A 17,965-nucleotide genomic window follows, 5' to 3' on the forward strand; every position below is an offset into this window, starting at 1 on the left:
AGGGGCCCTAGGACACAGCCCCGAAAGCCCCTGCCTGCTGCCGCTCTGGCTGGCCCCACGTTCTCCCTCTCTGCCCCTGGCTGGAGTCATGTGCATCACTGCCGGCGGTACTCCCCTGCAGGCTCCACCCCCCACTGCGCTGAATGGCCAGGAACTGCAGCCAATGGGAGCAGTGGGGGGCGGTGCCTGCACATGCAGGGCTGCATGGAGCCACACATCCCTCCTGCCCCCAGGAACTGCACCAGGTAAGCATCCCAATTCCGTGTCCCCTCCTGCCCTCTCCCTCCCTGACCCCACGCTGCCACCCTGCTCCTGCACCCTCCCTGCTGCCTAGGCCCCTCCCTCATCTCCAGCATCCCCCTCCCGCCAGACCCCACCCTCCACCATCTTCCCCAGCAGCCACCTCCTGCACAATGAACCCCTCAGTTTGGCCCCATCCTGGAGCCTAGGGGGGCCCAGAAAATCTACCAGCCTTGGGCCCCTAGAAGAGTTAATCCAGACCTGCCCTCTATCAACATATCCCCCCGCTGACTCCCGGCTGGCTAGGCCTAGCGGGGACAGGCCACATACAGAATGCAGCCCACCACCCAGTGCGGGTTTCCAGCAGGAGGTCAGGGCAGGTTGCAGAGCTCTGGAGTTCTCCTCCCCAGCTCCTCTTCTCCATTAGCCTCCAAGCCCCCGCTTCTCCCCCCCAGAGCTGGCTGCATGTGAGCACTGGCCACTCAGAAACAAGCTACAATGGAGCTGCTGAATTAGCTTCATTAAGGCAGATCACACGCAGGAGCCGAGGGTTCACTTCCTGACCCTGTCTAATTTGCTCCATTACTTTAGGGAGAGCCATTTACAGCCAGCGGCTCCCGGGCTCGCCAGGGCACAAAGGTTTGCAAAGCACTTTGTTAGAATACGCAGCACGTCTCTCTTCCTCGAATCACAGACTCCCAGGGCCACCCAAGGCAAAACGCAGTAGAAAATAGGCCCAGCGAGCAAGCACATCTGCTTCTGGCAAGCCACGAGGCAGATCGTGGAGCAGAAGCAGGAGTACGTTTCAAATGGCTTCTGAATATGGATTGTACCATGAAAGGCATCCCCGCAGCCGGAGCCATTGGGGGAGAATAAAACTTTCAGACTGGGCTCAAAGATTAGGCGCCACATTTTCAAAGCCATCTAGAGGTTTTAAATACGCGAGACCCGGCTCCACCCTCACTCAAAAAAAAAAAAAGGCAGATACAGGCAGTCCCCGGGTTACGTACAAGATAGGGACTGTAGGTTTGCTCTTAAGTTGAATTTGTATGTAAGTCGGAACTGGTACATATTGTAGGGGAAACTCTAGCCAAACATTTCTCCAGAACTCAGTTTTATTCTCCCACCCCTCACTTCCCTCAGTCCTTTATTCTCAAGCTGAGGTGTCTGCTGAGAAAAGCCGCTCCACGTCTCCCTGGTCTGCTGGGGGGGGGGCGCTAGCTTCGCGTCTTCCCTGGTCTGCTGGGGGGGGGGGGGCGCTAGCTTCATGTCTCCCTGGTCTGCTGGGGGGGGCACTAGCTTTGTGTCTCCCTGGTCTGCTGGGGGGGGCACTAGCTTCGCGTCTCCCTGGTCTGCTGGGGGGGGGGGGGGGCGCTAGCTTCATGTCTCCCTGGTCTGCTGGGGGGGGCACTAGCTTTGTGTCTCCCTAGTCTGCTGGGGGGGGCGCTAGCTTTGTGTCTCCCTGGTCTGCTGGGGGGGGCACTAGCTTCGCGTCTCCCTGGTCTGCTGGGGGGGCGCTAGCTTCGTGTCTCCCTGGTCTGCTGGGGGGAAGCAGCTAGTGCCGGGTTGCCTCACCCCGTTTGTATGTAGGGATCTGATGTAAGTCAGATCCATGTAACCCGGGGACTGCCTGTACAAGGCATCTCAAGTGGGCACCAAAACAAAAAATCCAAGTCTTTGGGAACAATCCAGAGGCTCCTAGGACCCGTCTGGGATCCTGAGGCTGGGCTGTCTGGAGGAGTTGAAGAGGCAGCCCTTCCCTTTGGATTTCGGATCGGAGCTGGCTTGCATTAAACAGGCTTCATTTTCATTCTCTGGTAGGATCAGACCAGGCTTTGTGTTGCCCCAGTTGTAAAGAGTCTTCCAAGTGAATTGAGTTTCCATCACCCTCCTGCTGTTGATCAATATGGCCGTCTCGGCCAGCGGCTGTTTCTAACGGAGGCGGGATCGTTACGCTCCCTGGTAACAGAAGTGATCGGCGGCGGACGGAACAAGGCTCCTTGGTGCTGAAGCCCTCGGGTCAGGCACCCGCGTGGTCTCGCGGGTTACCCAGTTATTAACCCGCTTCCAGGAGACGCGGGGGTGGAGCGCTAGTTACAGAAAAGCCGCCAGGTGCTTCCGAGCCAGGCTCCCAACACACGGCGCCTGCGTGGGGGCCAAGGCCTGGTCCACACCCCAACGAGGTCACAGGAGAGGCCCCCCCCGGACTTTGGATCAGGCCCTTCGGGCACGTAACCGCCCCTCTGTCTAGTGCTCGGTCTCGGCAGCGTCTGTTTTGGCCCTGACCAGACCCGGGTTCAAGCCTTGCTTCCAGACCAGGTCCCTTGGGCAGTGGGGTGCTGGCCCTCCCCGCTGCAATCCCAGTGCCTGTGGGCTTTGCGCTCGGGCTCTAGCGGCTGCCACAGGCTGGCGGGACCCTGGCACGAGGGCCTGGAGGCTGAGCCCCCGAAGAGCGTGGCGGGCACCTCAGGAGACAAGGGCGTCAGGAGAACGCGCCGAAGCAGCGCTGGTCTCGGCAGCTCCCGGGAGCCCCCGCCCGCCGGGCACGGGGCAAACTCGGGCACAAGTCACCGACCAGACACTGGGCCCCGACAGGAGTCGGGGGAGCTCGCGCGCCTGGTGTCTGCGGTTCGGCTCCCTCAGCGTCAGGGCAGGTCTGCGCCCGCAATGGGGGAAACTCCCTAAGGGGGGGTGGGGGGCAGCAGCAATCAAACTCCCAGCCTGCCGCTTCCCCAAGGCCCTGCCCCCACTCGTTCCTCTCTGCCCCCTCCCCCATCACTCCCCTTACTGGTAAAGTGATGGGCCCACTGGCCCCCCACGTCTGTGCCCCCTAGCGCCGCAGCGCGGGCGTCAGGCTTCTCCCGGGGACCCAGCTGGGTCCACACTGCGGTCAGGTCTGGCCCACCGGGAATGAAAGCCCCGCACTGGCAATGGAGCCGAGTGGCTCTAACGTTTCGTCCAGACCGGGTCTGAGGGACCCCTCGCTGTTAGAGACCCTGGGTCCGGTAGGTGCTCTGAGCTTCGGGGGTGCTCAGGCCGGGCTCCGCACTTCGAGGCTCTGGCCCCTCTCGAACTGGGGCGGCCTGGGGGCTCGCTGCTGGCACACACGGCGAGGGCGGTCGGCTGCTCCCCCGGAAGAGCGAGGCTTTCCCGCAAAGATCCCGCGCTGAGCTGTTCTGTTGATGCCGGGAAACGCCGCCCGGGAAGGATCGATGAGGTTTTAAGCCTTCGCAGAATCACACACGGCATCCGAGGGCTTTGGAAGGCGGATGCAACAGGGGGAAGGGTTTGGTGCCTTGGTGTTGGGAGAACTGCCGCTGCCACGCACGAACGGCTGGTTCGGGTGCCAGGATCTCCCGTGCCCATGGGGATCGGGGTTACGGGACCGCCACTGGCCAGCAAGGGGGGAGTGCAGGACGGGAGCTGCACAGGAAGTGCTCAGGGTCCCGAGGAAGCAGAAAGCAGGTCCCGGCCGCGGCCGCACAATCTGATGCCAGGCAGGTGCCCTGAACAGGGGGTCAGAGCTGGGGACCCGTGTGAGTTATTCTAGCCCAGAACACCCCATCCTCAAGCAGAAATCTAAGAGGAGGGGAGTCCCGGGAGCAGATACATCCAGGGTCCCCGCAGTCCTTCCATTGGGAGAATGAGGCTGCCTGGCACCCTGCCCCCCAAAAGAGGCAGGGGGTTCAGGGAAGGAAGCGGGGCAGGGTATTTGGGGGTGAGGTAGATCTTACATTGCGCTTCATGTGATCTCGTGATTAAACGGGTTGGAGACGGCCGATCTAGGCAGGGCTTGGTGCTGCCGTGGGGGCGGGGCCTGGACTCGACGACCCCTCCAGGGCCCTTCCAGCTCTAGGAGTCTGGGTCTATTTCGCTGCAGTGTAGATGCTACAAGGACCGACGGGGTTTTCCCTTCACGGCAGTAAATCCGCCCCCTCCGTGGCCCTGACCCACGTACTGCGCTCGGTGCACATTTTAGGTGTGGACCAGCCCGAACGCTCGCATCCACACAGCTGTGTGGGTCAGCGGGGGGGGGGGGGGGGGCGATACCCCCGTCTGGGGCATGGTAAAGCCAGAGTCAGGGCAGGGCATGGGGGGGTCACCCTCCGCCCCCCAATTTCTGCCAGGGTTTGCCTGCCAGGCCCTCCTTGTGCAGCAGCTCCTGGTGCAAGCTGAACGCTGCAGCCATGCAGAGACAGAGGCCACTGAAGGTAAAGGGGGGACACACTGCAGGGGGTGTGTGAATCAAGCTGTTCGGGGGGGGCCTTTAAATCGCATCCTCTGCACTATTGGCAGGTACCAGCCATCTGGCATCGCCAACGTCTTTCAGGGAGGGGCCGTTTCCACACCGGGGCTAGGCCGACAGCCGTAGACTGACAGGACATTGGGCCTTTTCGCCCAGTCCCCCCCAATTTCTAGCAGTGGTCACCAGCAGATGCATCAGCAGACGATGCAAACAGCCCCAGAAGGTCCCAGTTTCCCAGAAATCCCCAGTAGCTCGCGTGGTTCTCCAGCAGACCCTCCCCTTGTGGCAGGTGGCCCCTCTGGGATCTCCCGCAGGAGAGCTTCCTTCCCACCCAGACCCTGCGCCCCAGGCGACGAATCTGTCCCCTCGCCCCAACCCAAGGCAAGAGACGCGCCAGGCAGAGCCTAGACCAGGGGAGCGCCAGGCGCGAGCTCACGAGATTCTCGGCTCTCTGCTGTCTGGGAGAGCGAAGCTGCCTAGGAAAACCGGGAAAGGACCTGCGGGGATAACGACATTGTCTCCCAGGCAGCAGGGACGTTCCTTGGGCCAAACCCGAGCAGTTCTCACTGCGCTGACGGTGCCCAGGGGAGGGAAAACTCAAAGCAGAGGGGGCTTGGAGTGGGGAGAAAAGCTTCCCTTCGAGACATCATCTTAGTAACCCCCCTTTGCAGCCGCCGGGGCCCAGCAGGGCTCTGTGGACAGACACAGGGCAAGTCCCTGAACTTTCGGCACCGAGCGCGTGCTGCTGGGTCTCACCCGGGCTAGGCGGAGACCCGGCCGCAGGGCCCGTCAGCTTGGCGGACAAACGCCAACGTGCTGCCCGCACAGAAAAGTTCCCGTCTCTTCTTCGCGAGCGTGGCACAGACTTGGCAACAGGCCACGCTGTTGCCTAGGCAGCTCTAGCAGATTGAGGGTACGTCTACACTACAGCGCTAATTCGAACTAACTTAATTCGAATTAGTTAATTCGAACTAAGCTAATTCGAACTAGTGCATCTAGACCTAAAAACTAGTTCGAATTAGCGTTTTGGTCATTGTCTTTGGTCCATCCCCTCCAGGGTACCTAGTGTTGGCCGCTGTCGGCAGACAGGCTATTGGGCTAGATGGACCTTTGGTCTGACCCAGTACAGCCATTCTAAGCTCAGGGCTCAGGGTCGGGGGTCTCACTGGACCACCCTGATTTTCATGCACACCTGCTCCGGGGTGGCCAGGCTGGCAGCTCTCCTGCCCTAGACGGCCACTTTCCTGTGCCTAGTGCGGAGGTCATAGATGAGGTCCACAATGTCCGCACTAGACCAGGTGGGCGCCCACCTCTTGCGGACCTGGGCAGGCTCCCGGGAGCCGCCAGCCTGGTCCCAGGAAGAGGGGGAGGGCTGGGTGGCAGCGGGTGGCTGGCTCGAGCCGTGCCAGGTGCAGGGTCTGCTGGCTGGGTGCTGGCAGGCTTGCACCTGGCACGGGCACCGTAGCCAGACCATGCCCCTTTAAGGGTCCGGGGCTGGGAGGGGGGCAGACAAGTTTCCCTGGTGGTGCCCAGAGTGGCCACCAGGGAAAGCTGGGGAGGGTTAGCCTCCCACTAGTTCGAATTAAGTGGCTACACAGCCCTTAATTCGAACTAGTTAATTCAAACTAGGCGTTAGTCCTCGTGGAATGAGGTTTACCTAGTTCGAATTAAGCGCTCCGCTAGTTCGAATTAAGTTCGAACTAGCAGTTTGCATGTGTAGCACCCATGAAAGTTAATTCGAACTAACATCTGTTAGTTCGAATTAACTTGGTAGTGTAGACATACCCTAAGTCCTTTGACAATGGCCCTCACTTGACACGTAGGGAAAGCGAGGCACGGGGAAGAGGAGTGTTTTACTAGCACCACACAGCAGAGATGGGAACAAAGTCCAGGTCTCCCACGTTCCAGGCCAGTGCTCCTCCCACTAGGCCACACAGCCTTTGAACTCAGGATCTTTCCTTTGACCCCCCTGCCCTGTGCTGCGAGCAGTGTTCATCATGGTTGCACGCGTTGGATGCCACATAATTGTACGCAATGCAACTGGACCACGCAATTGTATTGGGAAGGCAGGATAAGGGCTATCCGGAACGTAGGGAGCGGGGATGGGATCCGGAGAGAGGGAGACCAGAGGGAATCTACTCATCACACCAGGGTAACTCCACTGATTAACTCTGGCACGAGGAGAACCGGGTCCTCTGGAAGTCCTCGTGTTCGGCCACGTCATGGCCAGGGAGCCACCTTCGAGACAGAGAACAGAGCTCCCGGGTACACCGCTGTCCGATCTGCCACCAGGAGCACGCACCGGAGATCGGACTGCACCTTCCAAGTATTCTCCACACAAGCTAACAGGGCAGGTCCTCTATCTAGCAGCAGTTGTAGGCTAGACTCCTTCGCCAGCTCCTGGGCAGGTCCCAAAGCAGGACCAACCCCAACTCAATCAACCCAGCCAGGGCTTTGCCAAGCCGAGACTTAAAAACCTCTGGGGATGGAGATTCCACCAGCTCCCTAGGGAACCCAGCCCAGCGCTTCCCCACCCGCCTAGGGAAAGAGTTTTTCCTAATATACAACCTGGACCTCCCGCACTGTAACTTGAGCCCATTGCTCCTCGTTCTGCCATCCGTCACCACTGTGAACAGCCTCTCTCCATCCTCTTTGGAATCTCCCTTCAGGAAGTTGAAGGCTGCTCTCAAATCCCCCCTCACTCTTCGCTTCTGCAGACTAAATAAACCCAGATCTCTCTGGGTATGTCTACACTAGCCCCCTAGTTTGATCTAGGGAGGCTAATGAGGGCAATTGACTAGTGTAGACATACCCTCAGTCTCTCCTCATAGGTCATGCGCTCCATCCCCCTAATCATTTTGGTCACCCTCCGCTGGACCCTCTCCAATGTGTCCACATCCTTTCTATAGTGGGGGGCCCAGAACTGGACACAATATTCCAGATGCGGCCTCACCAGAGCCAAATAAAGGGGAATAATCACTTCTCTGGATCTGCTGGCAATGCTCCTCCTAATGCACCCCAATATGTCATTAGCCGTCTTGGCTACAAGGGCACACTGGTGACTCATATCCAGCTTCTCATCCACTGGAACCCCCAGGGCCTTTTCTGCAGAACTGCTACTTAGCCAGTCGGTCCCCAGCCTGTAACAATGTTTGGGATTCTTCCGTCCCAGGGGCAGGACTCTGCACTTGTCCATGTTGAACCTCATCAGATTTCTTTTGGCCCAATCCTCTAATCTGTCTAGCTCACCCTGGACCCGATCCCTGCCCTCCAGCATATCTACCTCTAGCTTAGTGTCATCTGCAAACTTGCTGAGGGTGCAACCCATCCCCTCATCCAGGTAGTTAATAAAGATATTGAACAAAACTGGTCCAAGAACAGATCCTTGGGGCACTCCGCTAAAAACCGACGGCCAACCTGACATTGAGCCATTGATCACTACCCGTTGGGCCTGACGGTCTAGCCAGTTTTCTATCCATCTTACAGTCCATTTATCCAATTCATTCTCCCTTAACTTGCTGTCAAGAATATTGTGGGAGACTGTACCAAAAGCTTTGTTAAAGTCCAGGTATATCACATCCACTGACTTTCCTAAGTCTACAGAGCCCATTACCTCATCAGAGAAGCTAATCAGATTGGTCAGGCACGACTTGCCCTTGGTGAATCCATGCTGACTGTTCCTGATCACTTTCCCCTCTTCCAAGTGCTTCAGAATGGATTCCGTGAGGACCCCCTCCATCCCCTTCACAACCTCTCCTCCCACCCATCCCCAGCTGAGAGCCAGGCTGCTGCATGATGCAGCCTTAGCCCCTTCCATGCAATGCCTTCTCTAGCCTGCATCGCCGGCCGCCCATGGACAATGCAGAGCGCGCCAGAGAGGAAGGATAGAGAAGCACCTGCACTGAATCTCTGGGCAACTAAACTGAATCCCCAGCTCGGCATTTGGCTCAATGTGAGACTTTGGGCAAATCACTTACTACAAACAACTCAGGGAGAGTATTTCCTCTCTCCCTCGTCTGTCCTGTCTAGTTTCCACTCTCTTCAGGAGGGTGCGTCTCTCGCTGTGTCTTTGTCCAGCCCCTAGAGCAAAGGGACACCGACTTGCCCCTAGAGAGCTCATGGATTGTAGCACAATTACTGCCTGAAACCTGCTAACCTAGAGGATTCAAATTCGAATCCATTTTCAACTCCTCCCCTCGTTTCTTCTGTACAACAAATTAATTACGTCTGCAGCCATTTTACCAGACATGCCATTTTTAATCAGCTAACAAAAACGTTTGGTCTCTTAATAAGATCCGGGCGTCTAGGAGTTGAGAAGAGCAATAAAATCCTTGCCATGTCTATTGGTGACACGGCTGTCAGCTGTCATCTTGCATTCAGAAAGGTGGACAGAGCAGCTTCTTACTAGAGACATCAGCTGGAGCGGCAAAGGTTAAGTCGCAATCCTGATCTGACATTTTCCACTTCTGCAAAAAGAGCCTGGCTGTTTGCATCTGGGGGGGTTGGTTCTGATTAGCTCTGGCAAAGCTGATTTTTTTCTCTCACAAAATACTTCAAGATTGGGGTTTTTTTCAGCCTGCATTGGGTTTTTGTTTGTTTATTTGTTTGGGGTTTTGTTTTGTTTTGTTTTGTTTTTTGAGAAGCCAAATTCCAAACCGTGTTGCATTGTTTCAGTTTTGACCCTGGAATTTCAAAGCAAAAATATAAAAGAAAGGGCCTCTCCAAAGTCAGTTAAAAAAACCCAACTCCCTTTTGTTCTAAAGAGTCCGAAATCATGTTGAGAGCATCAAAACATCCTGGTTTGGTTTTTTCCTTATACAAAATGTTGTCAAAAAGCAACATGATTTTACAGAAAAATCAGTAGCGCCAAAAATGGCATTTCCTGACCACAACAATTCCCATTCTAGTTCTGATCTATCTGCCACAATCTGGCATGAACCGTCTCCACCACATACACCCAGAGCCGTGGCTCTCAAGCGGGGTGTGCACACCCCAGGGGGACTCAGACGTCTTCTGGGGGGACATCAACGCAGCTAGCTATTTCCCTTGTCTTCCGACAGGACACACAACGCGCTCGTGACACCACTCCACACTCTAATAGACCCAATGAGCAGGCAAGCCATTTTGGTCAGCGTGCTGTACCACTCTGGTTTTCAAGTGAGGAAAAATTTGGGGTTACACCACACAATCAGACTCGCGAAGGGGGACTGGAGAGGTTGAGAGCCACTGCCCTAGAGCAAAGCCGCATGGATGGAGTTTCAGGGAACACGGGCTGTGTCCGGGAACACTTTCCCCCCGTAGAGAAGCGAAGGGGATTAGCCAAAGGTCCGAGACCTGACGCCGACTGGCACGCTTGGCGTTCTTTGGGCTTGACATTACCGGGGATCCGCGCTGGAAACAACTTCGGCCGAGCTGAGAAAAACGAGTGTTCTACTAAAACCAGCGACCGAAGGAGAGGACGTGGTCGTTTGAAAATGCCCCTCTCCGGAACAGGCTGCGCCGTGTGGCTACCCTCCCTGGGCTCTTCCTTCTGCTCTTGTTGCAGGTCCCCGGCCCTGGGCAACAAACACAAGCTGACTAGTGCCCTGTGCCCGGAGCGTTCCTTCCCCACAGCCACAGACTTCTCCAGCCCCGCCTGGGAACCCACCAAAACAGCCGCGTCCGTGAGCAAGAGAGCCCAGAGCAAGGCCACCTGCAGCCAGGGCCTTAGGCGTTCCCTACCTGATCTTCTCCTGGGCTGGTCAGCGGACCCACAGAAAGGCAGCAATCCACCTGTCTCTCCGGAGGGCCTCTCATCTCCAGCTGGGCTCCCTCCCCGGGCTGGGAAGGGAGAGATTTTAACCCTTTCCCTGCCAGACAGCAGGCGAGGCGGGGGGGGGGGGGTGACCGGTCCACGCTTGTTTTTGCTCCAGGGCTTTTGTGTAGGTTCCCACCAGGCAGGGTGCAGCGCGATTGATCCCCTGGCTCACCAAGGCTGCAGTCCGCAGTGGGCTTGGGGTCCAGGGTGGCAGCCCTGCCCAGAGGTCAGCCACCATAGGGTCCCTCTGGGATCCCCAGGGGGAGCCTGCTCGCAGGCTAGGCTGTGGGTTCGATTCCCATGCATGCGGGTGTTACCTTAACAGATTTTCTCATAGCTGAGTCCATATCACACCATGCTCCTCACCTTGGTCACCGTCTTCAGTGGCAGCTTGAGCCGAGAGGAGGGTTGCCAGATGGTTGAAACAAAAATACCGAACACCTGCCCCCCCTCAAAAAAAAAACACCGGGGAAAAAAGGGGGGGAGACCAAAGTTGTTGAGAAAAAAAAGGGGGGACTCCAAGACTTATTAAGCAAAAAAAAGCAGCATGTCCCCTTTAAGAGTGAGTGCAGGGATACAAACAGGAAAGTGGTTGAGCACTAAGACCCCGGGGGAGTCATTGCTTCCCCTTGGTCTTTTTGCCAGCAGCCATTTTGTGCCAGCAGCCTTGTGGAACCTGGTAAGCATGGGGCTGAGGGTGTTGGGGTTGGGAGGTTTGGGGGGGGGGGGGGGGGGGGAAAGAGGTGCTGAGTGTTTGTAGGGTTGCCAGGTGCCCAGCATTTTTGCCTCCCGGCTGGGGAAAAAATCCGAACATACCAGACATTTTAGGTGTCCGGTATTTTCTGAATTTTTTTTTACCGGACAGGAGGTGAAAATACCAGACTATCTGGGTGAACACCGGACACCTGGCAACCCTAGCCGAGAGCCTGGCTACCGCCCACACATGCACACTGGTGAGTCCAGGGCAGGGGTGGGCAATCGTGTGATGGGGGGGCACTCCAAAACTTTGGTAAGTGGTCAAGGGCTGCACTTTCCTATGGTGAGTAGGTGGGGTCTGGGACAGAGGTTGGGTGCAGAAGGGAGCTCGGGTGGAGGATTTGGGTGCAGGAGAGGGTGAGAGGGAGTTTGGCTGAAGGAGAAGGTTCATAGTGCATGAAGTTTCCCCCTTTTCTCCCCCCTCCACCTGGTGCAGAGAGGCAGATGGAGCAGCCAGCAGCTCTGAGCCCTGGGGCTGCTCCCAGCCTGTGGGTCCAGTGGGGTGGGCCGCAGGCCAGATTGAAGGGCTTGGAGGGCCAGATCCGGCCCCCGGGCCATATCTTGCCCACCCCTGGTCCAGGGGGTCTGACAGAGCTGGGACATAAGGCTTAGTGGGGCCCTGTTCATTCTCACACCACACAGGGCCCCCGGCAGTCGGCTGGGCTGGCGAAGGCCCCTTTGTATCACTAATGCGGTAACTTCTGAATGCCGCCTCGGCTCAATTCCCACATTTCCGGGAATGTTCCGGGCCTCGGTGGCCACCTCCCTGCCGAATTGGGGGGGAATCAGAGAACCAAAAGGGAGAGAACCAGGGAGCAGACGGAGCCTCTGCCGGCTGATTAGCAGAGCCAGTTTCCAGCATCTCAGCAATTATCTGTAGATCAAGCAGCCGGGTGATGGCACCAATTAACACGTCCAGGCATAACAATACCTGTCTCATCTCTGCTTCTCCTCCCCATAGAGCTGCACAGGCTGACACTCCACTGAGCTCCCAGACAGAAAGAAGAGCTGGGGGGGGGGGGGAGGGATGCGCAGCCTCTGGGATGAAGGGGGAGCCTGGGGTGGAGGAAGGGGGGAGCACACAGAACTTCTAGCGGGGGGACTTGGGGACCCTGATGTGGGGGGGAGGGAAGAGCCACACAGTCCCTAGCAGCGTGGGAAGGGGGTAAATTGGGGACCTTGGTAAGGGGGGAAGAGGAACCCTTGGCATGGGGGGAGAGCTGGTAGGTTCACTGAGCACAGCCTGCCCATGAAGCAGGCAACAACGTTCCCTCTAAATTTTTCCATCCATGTGCAGAATACATTTTGTTGCGTGCGCTCCAGCACATGCGGCTGTGCACCACTAGTAGAAACCCAGGCTGCCGGCTGCAGGTGCTCTGCTAATCAACTGGGCAGCATTCAAATCTCTCCTAGGTGGCTGCCCAAGCGCTCAGTTTACAGGGAACGCGGGAGGGCGACGATGACTCCGAGTACCGATGATCACCACCTCTGAGACCCCGAACCCTGGCGACCCCCTGGAAAGTTAAACCACAGCCGGTGCCTTCCCTCTCGTTGCCTGGGCAAAGCCAGCTGGCCGGCTGCGAGATGAGCTGGGGAAGCCAGCGGCTGATGTCTATCTAGCACAGGCGCACACATGGATATTAACCTCCGGCCCTGACAAAAGCCCAACGGGGGGTTCATTTACAAAGCCTTGCTGCCTTTCTCAGCCCGCAGCTCTAATGAGTTTAATTTTTACTGGCAGAGCAGGCATGTGCTGCCAGGGACCACAGCCCTCTGTGTTTTCCCAGGACTGCGGCAGGGCTGCTAGGCGCAGGCGTGGGAACAGCAGAGCACAGTGGATGGAGATTATGCCGGGCTGGGGAATAGAAGAACAGCCAGACTGGGTCAGACCCAAGGTCCAATGCCAGGTGCCCCAGAGGGAGTGAACAGAACAGGGAACCATCAAGTGATCCCTCCCCTGTCGCCCCTTCCCAGCCCCTGACAAACAGAGGCTAGGGACAGCAAACCTTACCCATCCTGGCTAATAGCCATTAACGGACCTGTCCTCTATGAATGTATTTAGCTCTTTTCTGAACCCTGTTAAAGTCCTGGTCTTCACAACATCCTCTAGCAAGGAGTTCCACAGGTTGACTGTGCATTGTATGAAGAAATACCTCCTTTTGTTTGTTTTAAAGCTGCTACCTATTCATTTCATTTGGTAGCCCCCTAGTTCTTGTGTTATGGGAACAAGTAAATAACTTCTCCTTATTCACTGTTTCCACACCAGTCATGATTTGATAGACCTCGATCATATCCCCCACCCCCTTACTCTCCTCTCTTCTAAACTGAAAAGTCCCAGTCTTATTAATCTCTCCTCGTGTGGCAGCCATTCCAAACCCCTCATCATTTTCGTTGCCGTTTTCTGAACTTTTTCCAATGCCAAGATAATCTTTTTTGAGATGAAGCGACCACATCTGCACACGGTATTTTAGATGTGGGCGTACAATGGATTTATACAGAGGCAATAAGATGTTCTCTGTCTTATTCTCTATCCCTTTTTTAATGATTCCCAACGTTCTGTTTGCTTTTTTTTCTGACTGCTGCTGCGCACTGAGTGGATGTTTTCAGAGAATTATCCACAATGACTCCAAGATCTCTCTTTTGAGTGATAACAGCTAATTTAATCCCCATCAATTCACACAGATAGTTGGGATTATGTTTTCTGATATGCACTGCTTTGCATTTATCAACATTAAAATTCATTTACCATTTTGTTGCTCAGTCATCTACTTGTGCGAGATCTTTTTGAAGTTTTTCAGTCTGCTTTGAACTTAACTCTCTTGAGCACTTCTGTATTATCTGCAAATTTGGCCACCTCCCTGTTTACTCCTTTCTCCAAATCATTTATGAATATGCTGAATAGGTTTGGTCCCAGCACGGACCCTGCAGGATACCACTAGTTACCTCTCGCCATCCTAAAAACTGGCCAAAGTAGTATGCAATCATATAAAGATTGTACCATAATGAAGGCTGCAGGCTATTTGGCAAAGTGGTTTTGGACAGAAATAAACATTCTCGTAGGCTGGGTCGATCTATGGTAGGCCAGGTCTTCAACACAAGAGATCTGGGGTCTATTCATGACTCTGCCACTGCATTGCTGGGGGACCATGGCCGAGTCATGTCACCTACCTGGGATCTGTTAAAAAGGGGAAAAGGCTGTTTAGCTCTTCTGCAGTCTAGGGCTGAAAGGAGCGAGATGTCGTCACCACCGGGGGACACCGTGAGGGACCGGAAACAGCTTCTGTGCAGAGAGGGGATTGGATACACACACACACCCCCACACACACACACACTATCTCTCTCTCTCACACACACACACACACACTGTCTCTCTCTCTCTCTCTCTCTCTCTCTCTCTCTCTCACACACACACACACACACACACACACACACACACAGTCTCTCTCTCTCTCTCTCACACACACACACACACACACACACACATACACACACTGTCTCTCTCTCTTTCTCTCTCTCTCTCTCTCACACACACACACACACACACACTGTCTCTCTCTCTCTCTTACACACACACACACACTGTCTCGCTCTCTCTCTCTCACACACACACACACACACACACACTGTCTCTCACACACACACACACACACACACACACACTCTCTCTCTCTCTCTTACACACACACACACTGTCTCGCTCTCTCTCACACACACACACACTCACACACACACACACACACACACTGTCTCTCTCACACACACACACACACACACACACTGTCTCTCTCACACACACACACACACACACACACACACACACACACACTGTCTCTCTCTCTCTCTCACACACACACACACACACACACACACACACACACTGTCTCTCTCTCTCTCACACACACACACACACTGTCTCTCTCACACACACACACACTATCTCTCTCTCTCTCTCTCTCTCACACACACACACACACACACACACACACACACACTGTCTCTCTCTCTCTCTCTCTCTCTCTCTCTCTCACACACACACACACACTGTCTCTCTCTCTCTCTCTCACACACACACACACACACACACACACACACTGTCTCTCTCTCTCACACACACACACACACACTGTCTCTCTCACACACACACACACTATCTCTCTCTCTCTCTCTCTCTCTCTCTCTCTCACACACACACACACACACACACACACACACACACACACACACACACACACACAGATTATTTTGCTTCTGAGGGTTGCAGCTCCGCTGCTAAACCCTGAAATTAACCAGGACTCTCCTGGGATATTTATGTCTGGCAGACACTGTGCAGATAACAGCGTTACCTCCAGAGCCCGGGGCGGCTGGGAGCTGGCTTAACTCTTGTTTTCCGTCTTCCTCCAGTGCCTTGGGGATCCGGTCAGACCCTCCCCACCTTGCCTGTCTCCTCAGGTCAGCCCCAAAGAGAGACCTGGACTCGCCTGAACATCGGCACTGAGATCAGGCCTGAAAATCTAATCTAAGTGCCCAGAATGCCCCGTCTCCAACCTAAGAGGGCTGGGTAGAGAGACCGTAAGTCAGACCCAGGGCGTAGGCACTATTGTCCCATAGAGACTGCTTGGGAAGGGGGCGCCTAGATTCACTGGTACCAGACATTTCCAGGAATCTTTCCTACTTTGCCTCCCTCCAAAAGGGTTGGGCCCCCCCCCCATGTCTGCCCCTGCCTACCCCCTCCCCCACCACAGGAGGCCTGCCTCCACCCCAGGACCTAGCAGCAACGCTGGGCCTTGGGGCAGCCCCCCTCCCCTCAGCATTCAGGGGCAGCAGGTTTGCAGGCATGTTGGTGGTGCCCAGAACCCAAACCCCTCCCCTCCCCTCCCGTCCCACCTGCCTAGGGCTCTGGGAGGGAGTTTGGGTAGGGGAGGGGCACAGGCTCTGGCAGGGAATGTGGGGACAAGACAGGTGAGGGGTGGGGTTCGGGGGTGGTCTGGGGTGCAGGCTCTGAGAGGGAGCTTGGGGGCAGGACAGGGTGAGGGTGGAGGGAGAGGGTGCAGGCTCTGGATGGAGTGGGGTGCACAATGGGATGTGTGGGAGGTGTTATATTTACCCGGGGCCCCCAGCAATGGCTCCTGGGGGGAGCTCCAGGTGCTATGACCCTCCAGCCGTCCCTTTGTGAGCCCCCAGTCCCCCTGCCGCTCCCCGGGTCATTTCAAATGCCCAGGAGGGGCCCCAGCCCCACCAGCAGCCGTGCACGGGGATAGAGCCCCTTCCAGCCACTCTCAGCTGCTGCCAGCCATGCATCCTTGAGACACTGTCCCCCCCCCCCCCACCCCCACCCCCAAGCCGCAGGGATGCAGCAGTCGGGGGGGGGGGATTGCCTGGGGGAGGCAGGCAGGGCTGGGTGGATGCGTGGGGGGGACATGCAGAGTGGCAAGGGAGCCGGACGATGCAGGAGAGTTTGGGGGAGCTCGGCCCCGGGGTACAGGCACTGCAGGCCTACAGAACTCACCGCCTGGGCCAGCATGGCCAGGCAGGGGCTGCTGCCCCAGAACCCTGCTGCCCGCCCTCCAGGCTGAGCATCTCTGCAGCCGTGCCCGCCCCTGAGAGTCTGGGAAGGAGGAGAGGGCAGCTGGCCCAGCTACGCAAGGTGACATGGGGCTGGTCCCTGTTCTCGTAGCCAGTGTCCTTGTCAGCTGAGCGCTTGGATGGCCACCCAACAGAGCTCCAGATGCTGCCCAGCTGATTAGCAGAGCACCTGCGGGTGGTGCACATCTGCATATGACTTGGTGCAGATAACAAAATGTATTCCATACACGGAAGGAAAAAATTAGAGGGAACTGCTCATGGCCATTGCAACAGGGGAAGAAAGAGTAGCAGGGGCCTCTCTCTGGGGCGCAGTGTGGTGCAGTGGTTAAAGCAGGGTCTCTGGCTCTGCTACTGACTTGTTGTGTGTCCCTGGGTGCCTCACTTTGCCTGTCTAGAAAAGGGGAACTGTTCAGGGACTTGCCTCAGATCACACCGCAAGCAGGGTGGGAAATTTTGCCAAGGAATCCTGTCCCCTAACCATTAGGCCACTGCTGAAAAGGAAGTCCCGGAGTCCTGATGCCCAGTCATTTGCTTTAACCACTAGACCACACTCCTTCCAGCCTTAGAAACACAAGAAGCAGCCCTGACTTCCAATCTTGCACTGCTCCTGGGAAATGTGAGAGACACAGAGCCCTGCTCTTTGCACAGAGCTCTCTGCACCCAGTGCCGTCTTCCTCCCGCCCTGACTGCTGTGATGTAAGGGGACCCCAGGCCCCGGGGAGGGCTGGACAGACCACGGACCTCGGCCTGCTGCCATTAGAACCAGGCAAGGGGGGGTGGGAAATCGCTGGGGCAGCTATAGGTGATGACGAGCCAGCTCCAAGATGAAAGCTTCTGATCCCCCAGAGAAGACTCCCTGGTTAATTTCCCCTAATTATGTCTGCCATTTTCCCATCACTTTGTGCGTGAGAGAGCCAATATGAGCCCTGCACCAGGGTCCAGCCAGGACGGGGCTCACTCCCATCTCGCTCTCGGGGGCTTTACGCCCATCAGAGCCAGGCCCTTGGCTGCCACTGGGGTTGCTCCCGATTTACCCCAGTGCAAGCTCAGAAGCAGCCTCCAGAGAAAGCGAGACGGCGTGCGAGAGAAAGGGACTGATCAAAGGTACAACGAGCAGCCGGGCTCGGGAGGGGGCAGAGAAACCAGAGTTCCTCTGTCGCCGCTGAAAAGCATCGAATACCTTCTCCTCCCACCCGCAGGCCGCTGAACCGGCTGGCGCAGTCAAACCGCCCTCACCAACCCGCTGGCGCCAGTGTTCGTAGGAATCATCGTGTATTGCCACGGGGCTTTGGAGGCCTCGTCACAGCCCAGCACCCACCCTGCAAACATCCAACAAAACAAAA

The 17,965-nt window shown here is 56.4% G+C and overlaps 1 protein-coding gene and 1 long non-coding RNA gene across 3 annotated transcripts in view; one reads left to right on the plus strand and one right to left on the minus strand.

Annotated features, from left to right (window-relative positions):
- The window catches only part of LOC102455247 (glycerol-3-phosphate acyltransferase 2, mitochondrial), a 97,002-nt gene extending 86,705 nt beyond the window's left edge, over positions 1-10,297 (minus strand). The window contains 1 exon segment of the mRNA XM_075910672.1: positions 10,208-10,297. Within this exon segment, the coding sequence (XP_075766787.1) occupies positions 10,208-10,282 (75 nt within the window). The 5' untranslated portion in view covers positions 10,283-10,297.
- Positions 10,298-11,147: 850 nt separating this feature from the next.
- Positions 11,148-17,965, plus strand: LOC142820934 (uncharacterized). 2 transcript variants are annotated; one of them, XR_012897950.1, is made up of 2 exons: positions 11,148-11,236; positions 17,822-17,965. It is a non-coding gene; the product is annotated as an uncharacterized LOC142820934 (long non-coding RNA). The 2 variants fall into 2 exon arrangements; XR_012897951.1 differs by lacking the exon at positions 11,148-11,236 and adding an exon at positions 15,233-15,608.

Source organism: Pelodiscus sinensis, chromosome 28, assembly GCF_049634645.1.
Source record: "Pelodiscus sinensis isolate JC-2024 chromosome 28, ASM4963464v1, whole genome shotgun sequence".
Lineage (NCBI taxonomy): Eukaryota > Metazoa > Chordata > Testudines > Trionychidae > Pelodiscus > Pelodiscus sinensis.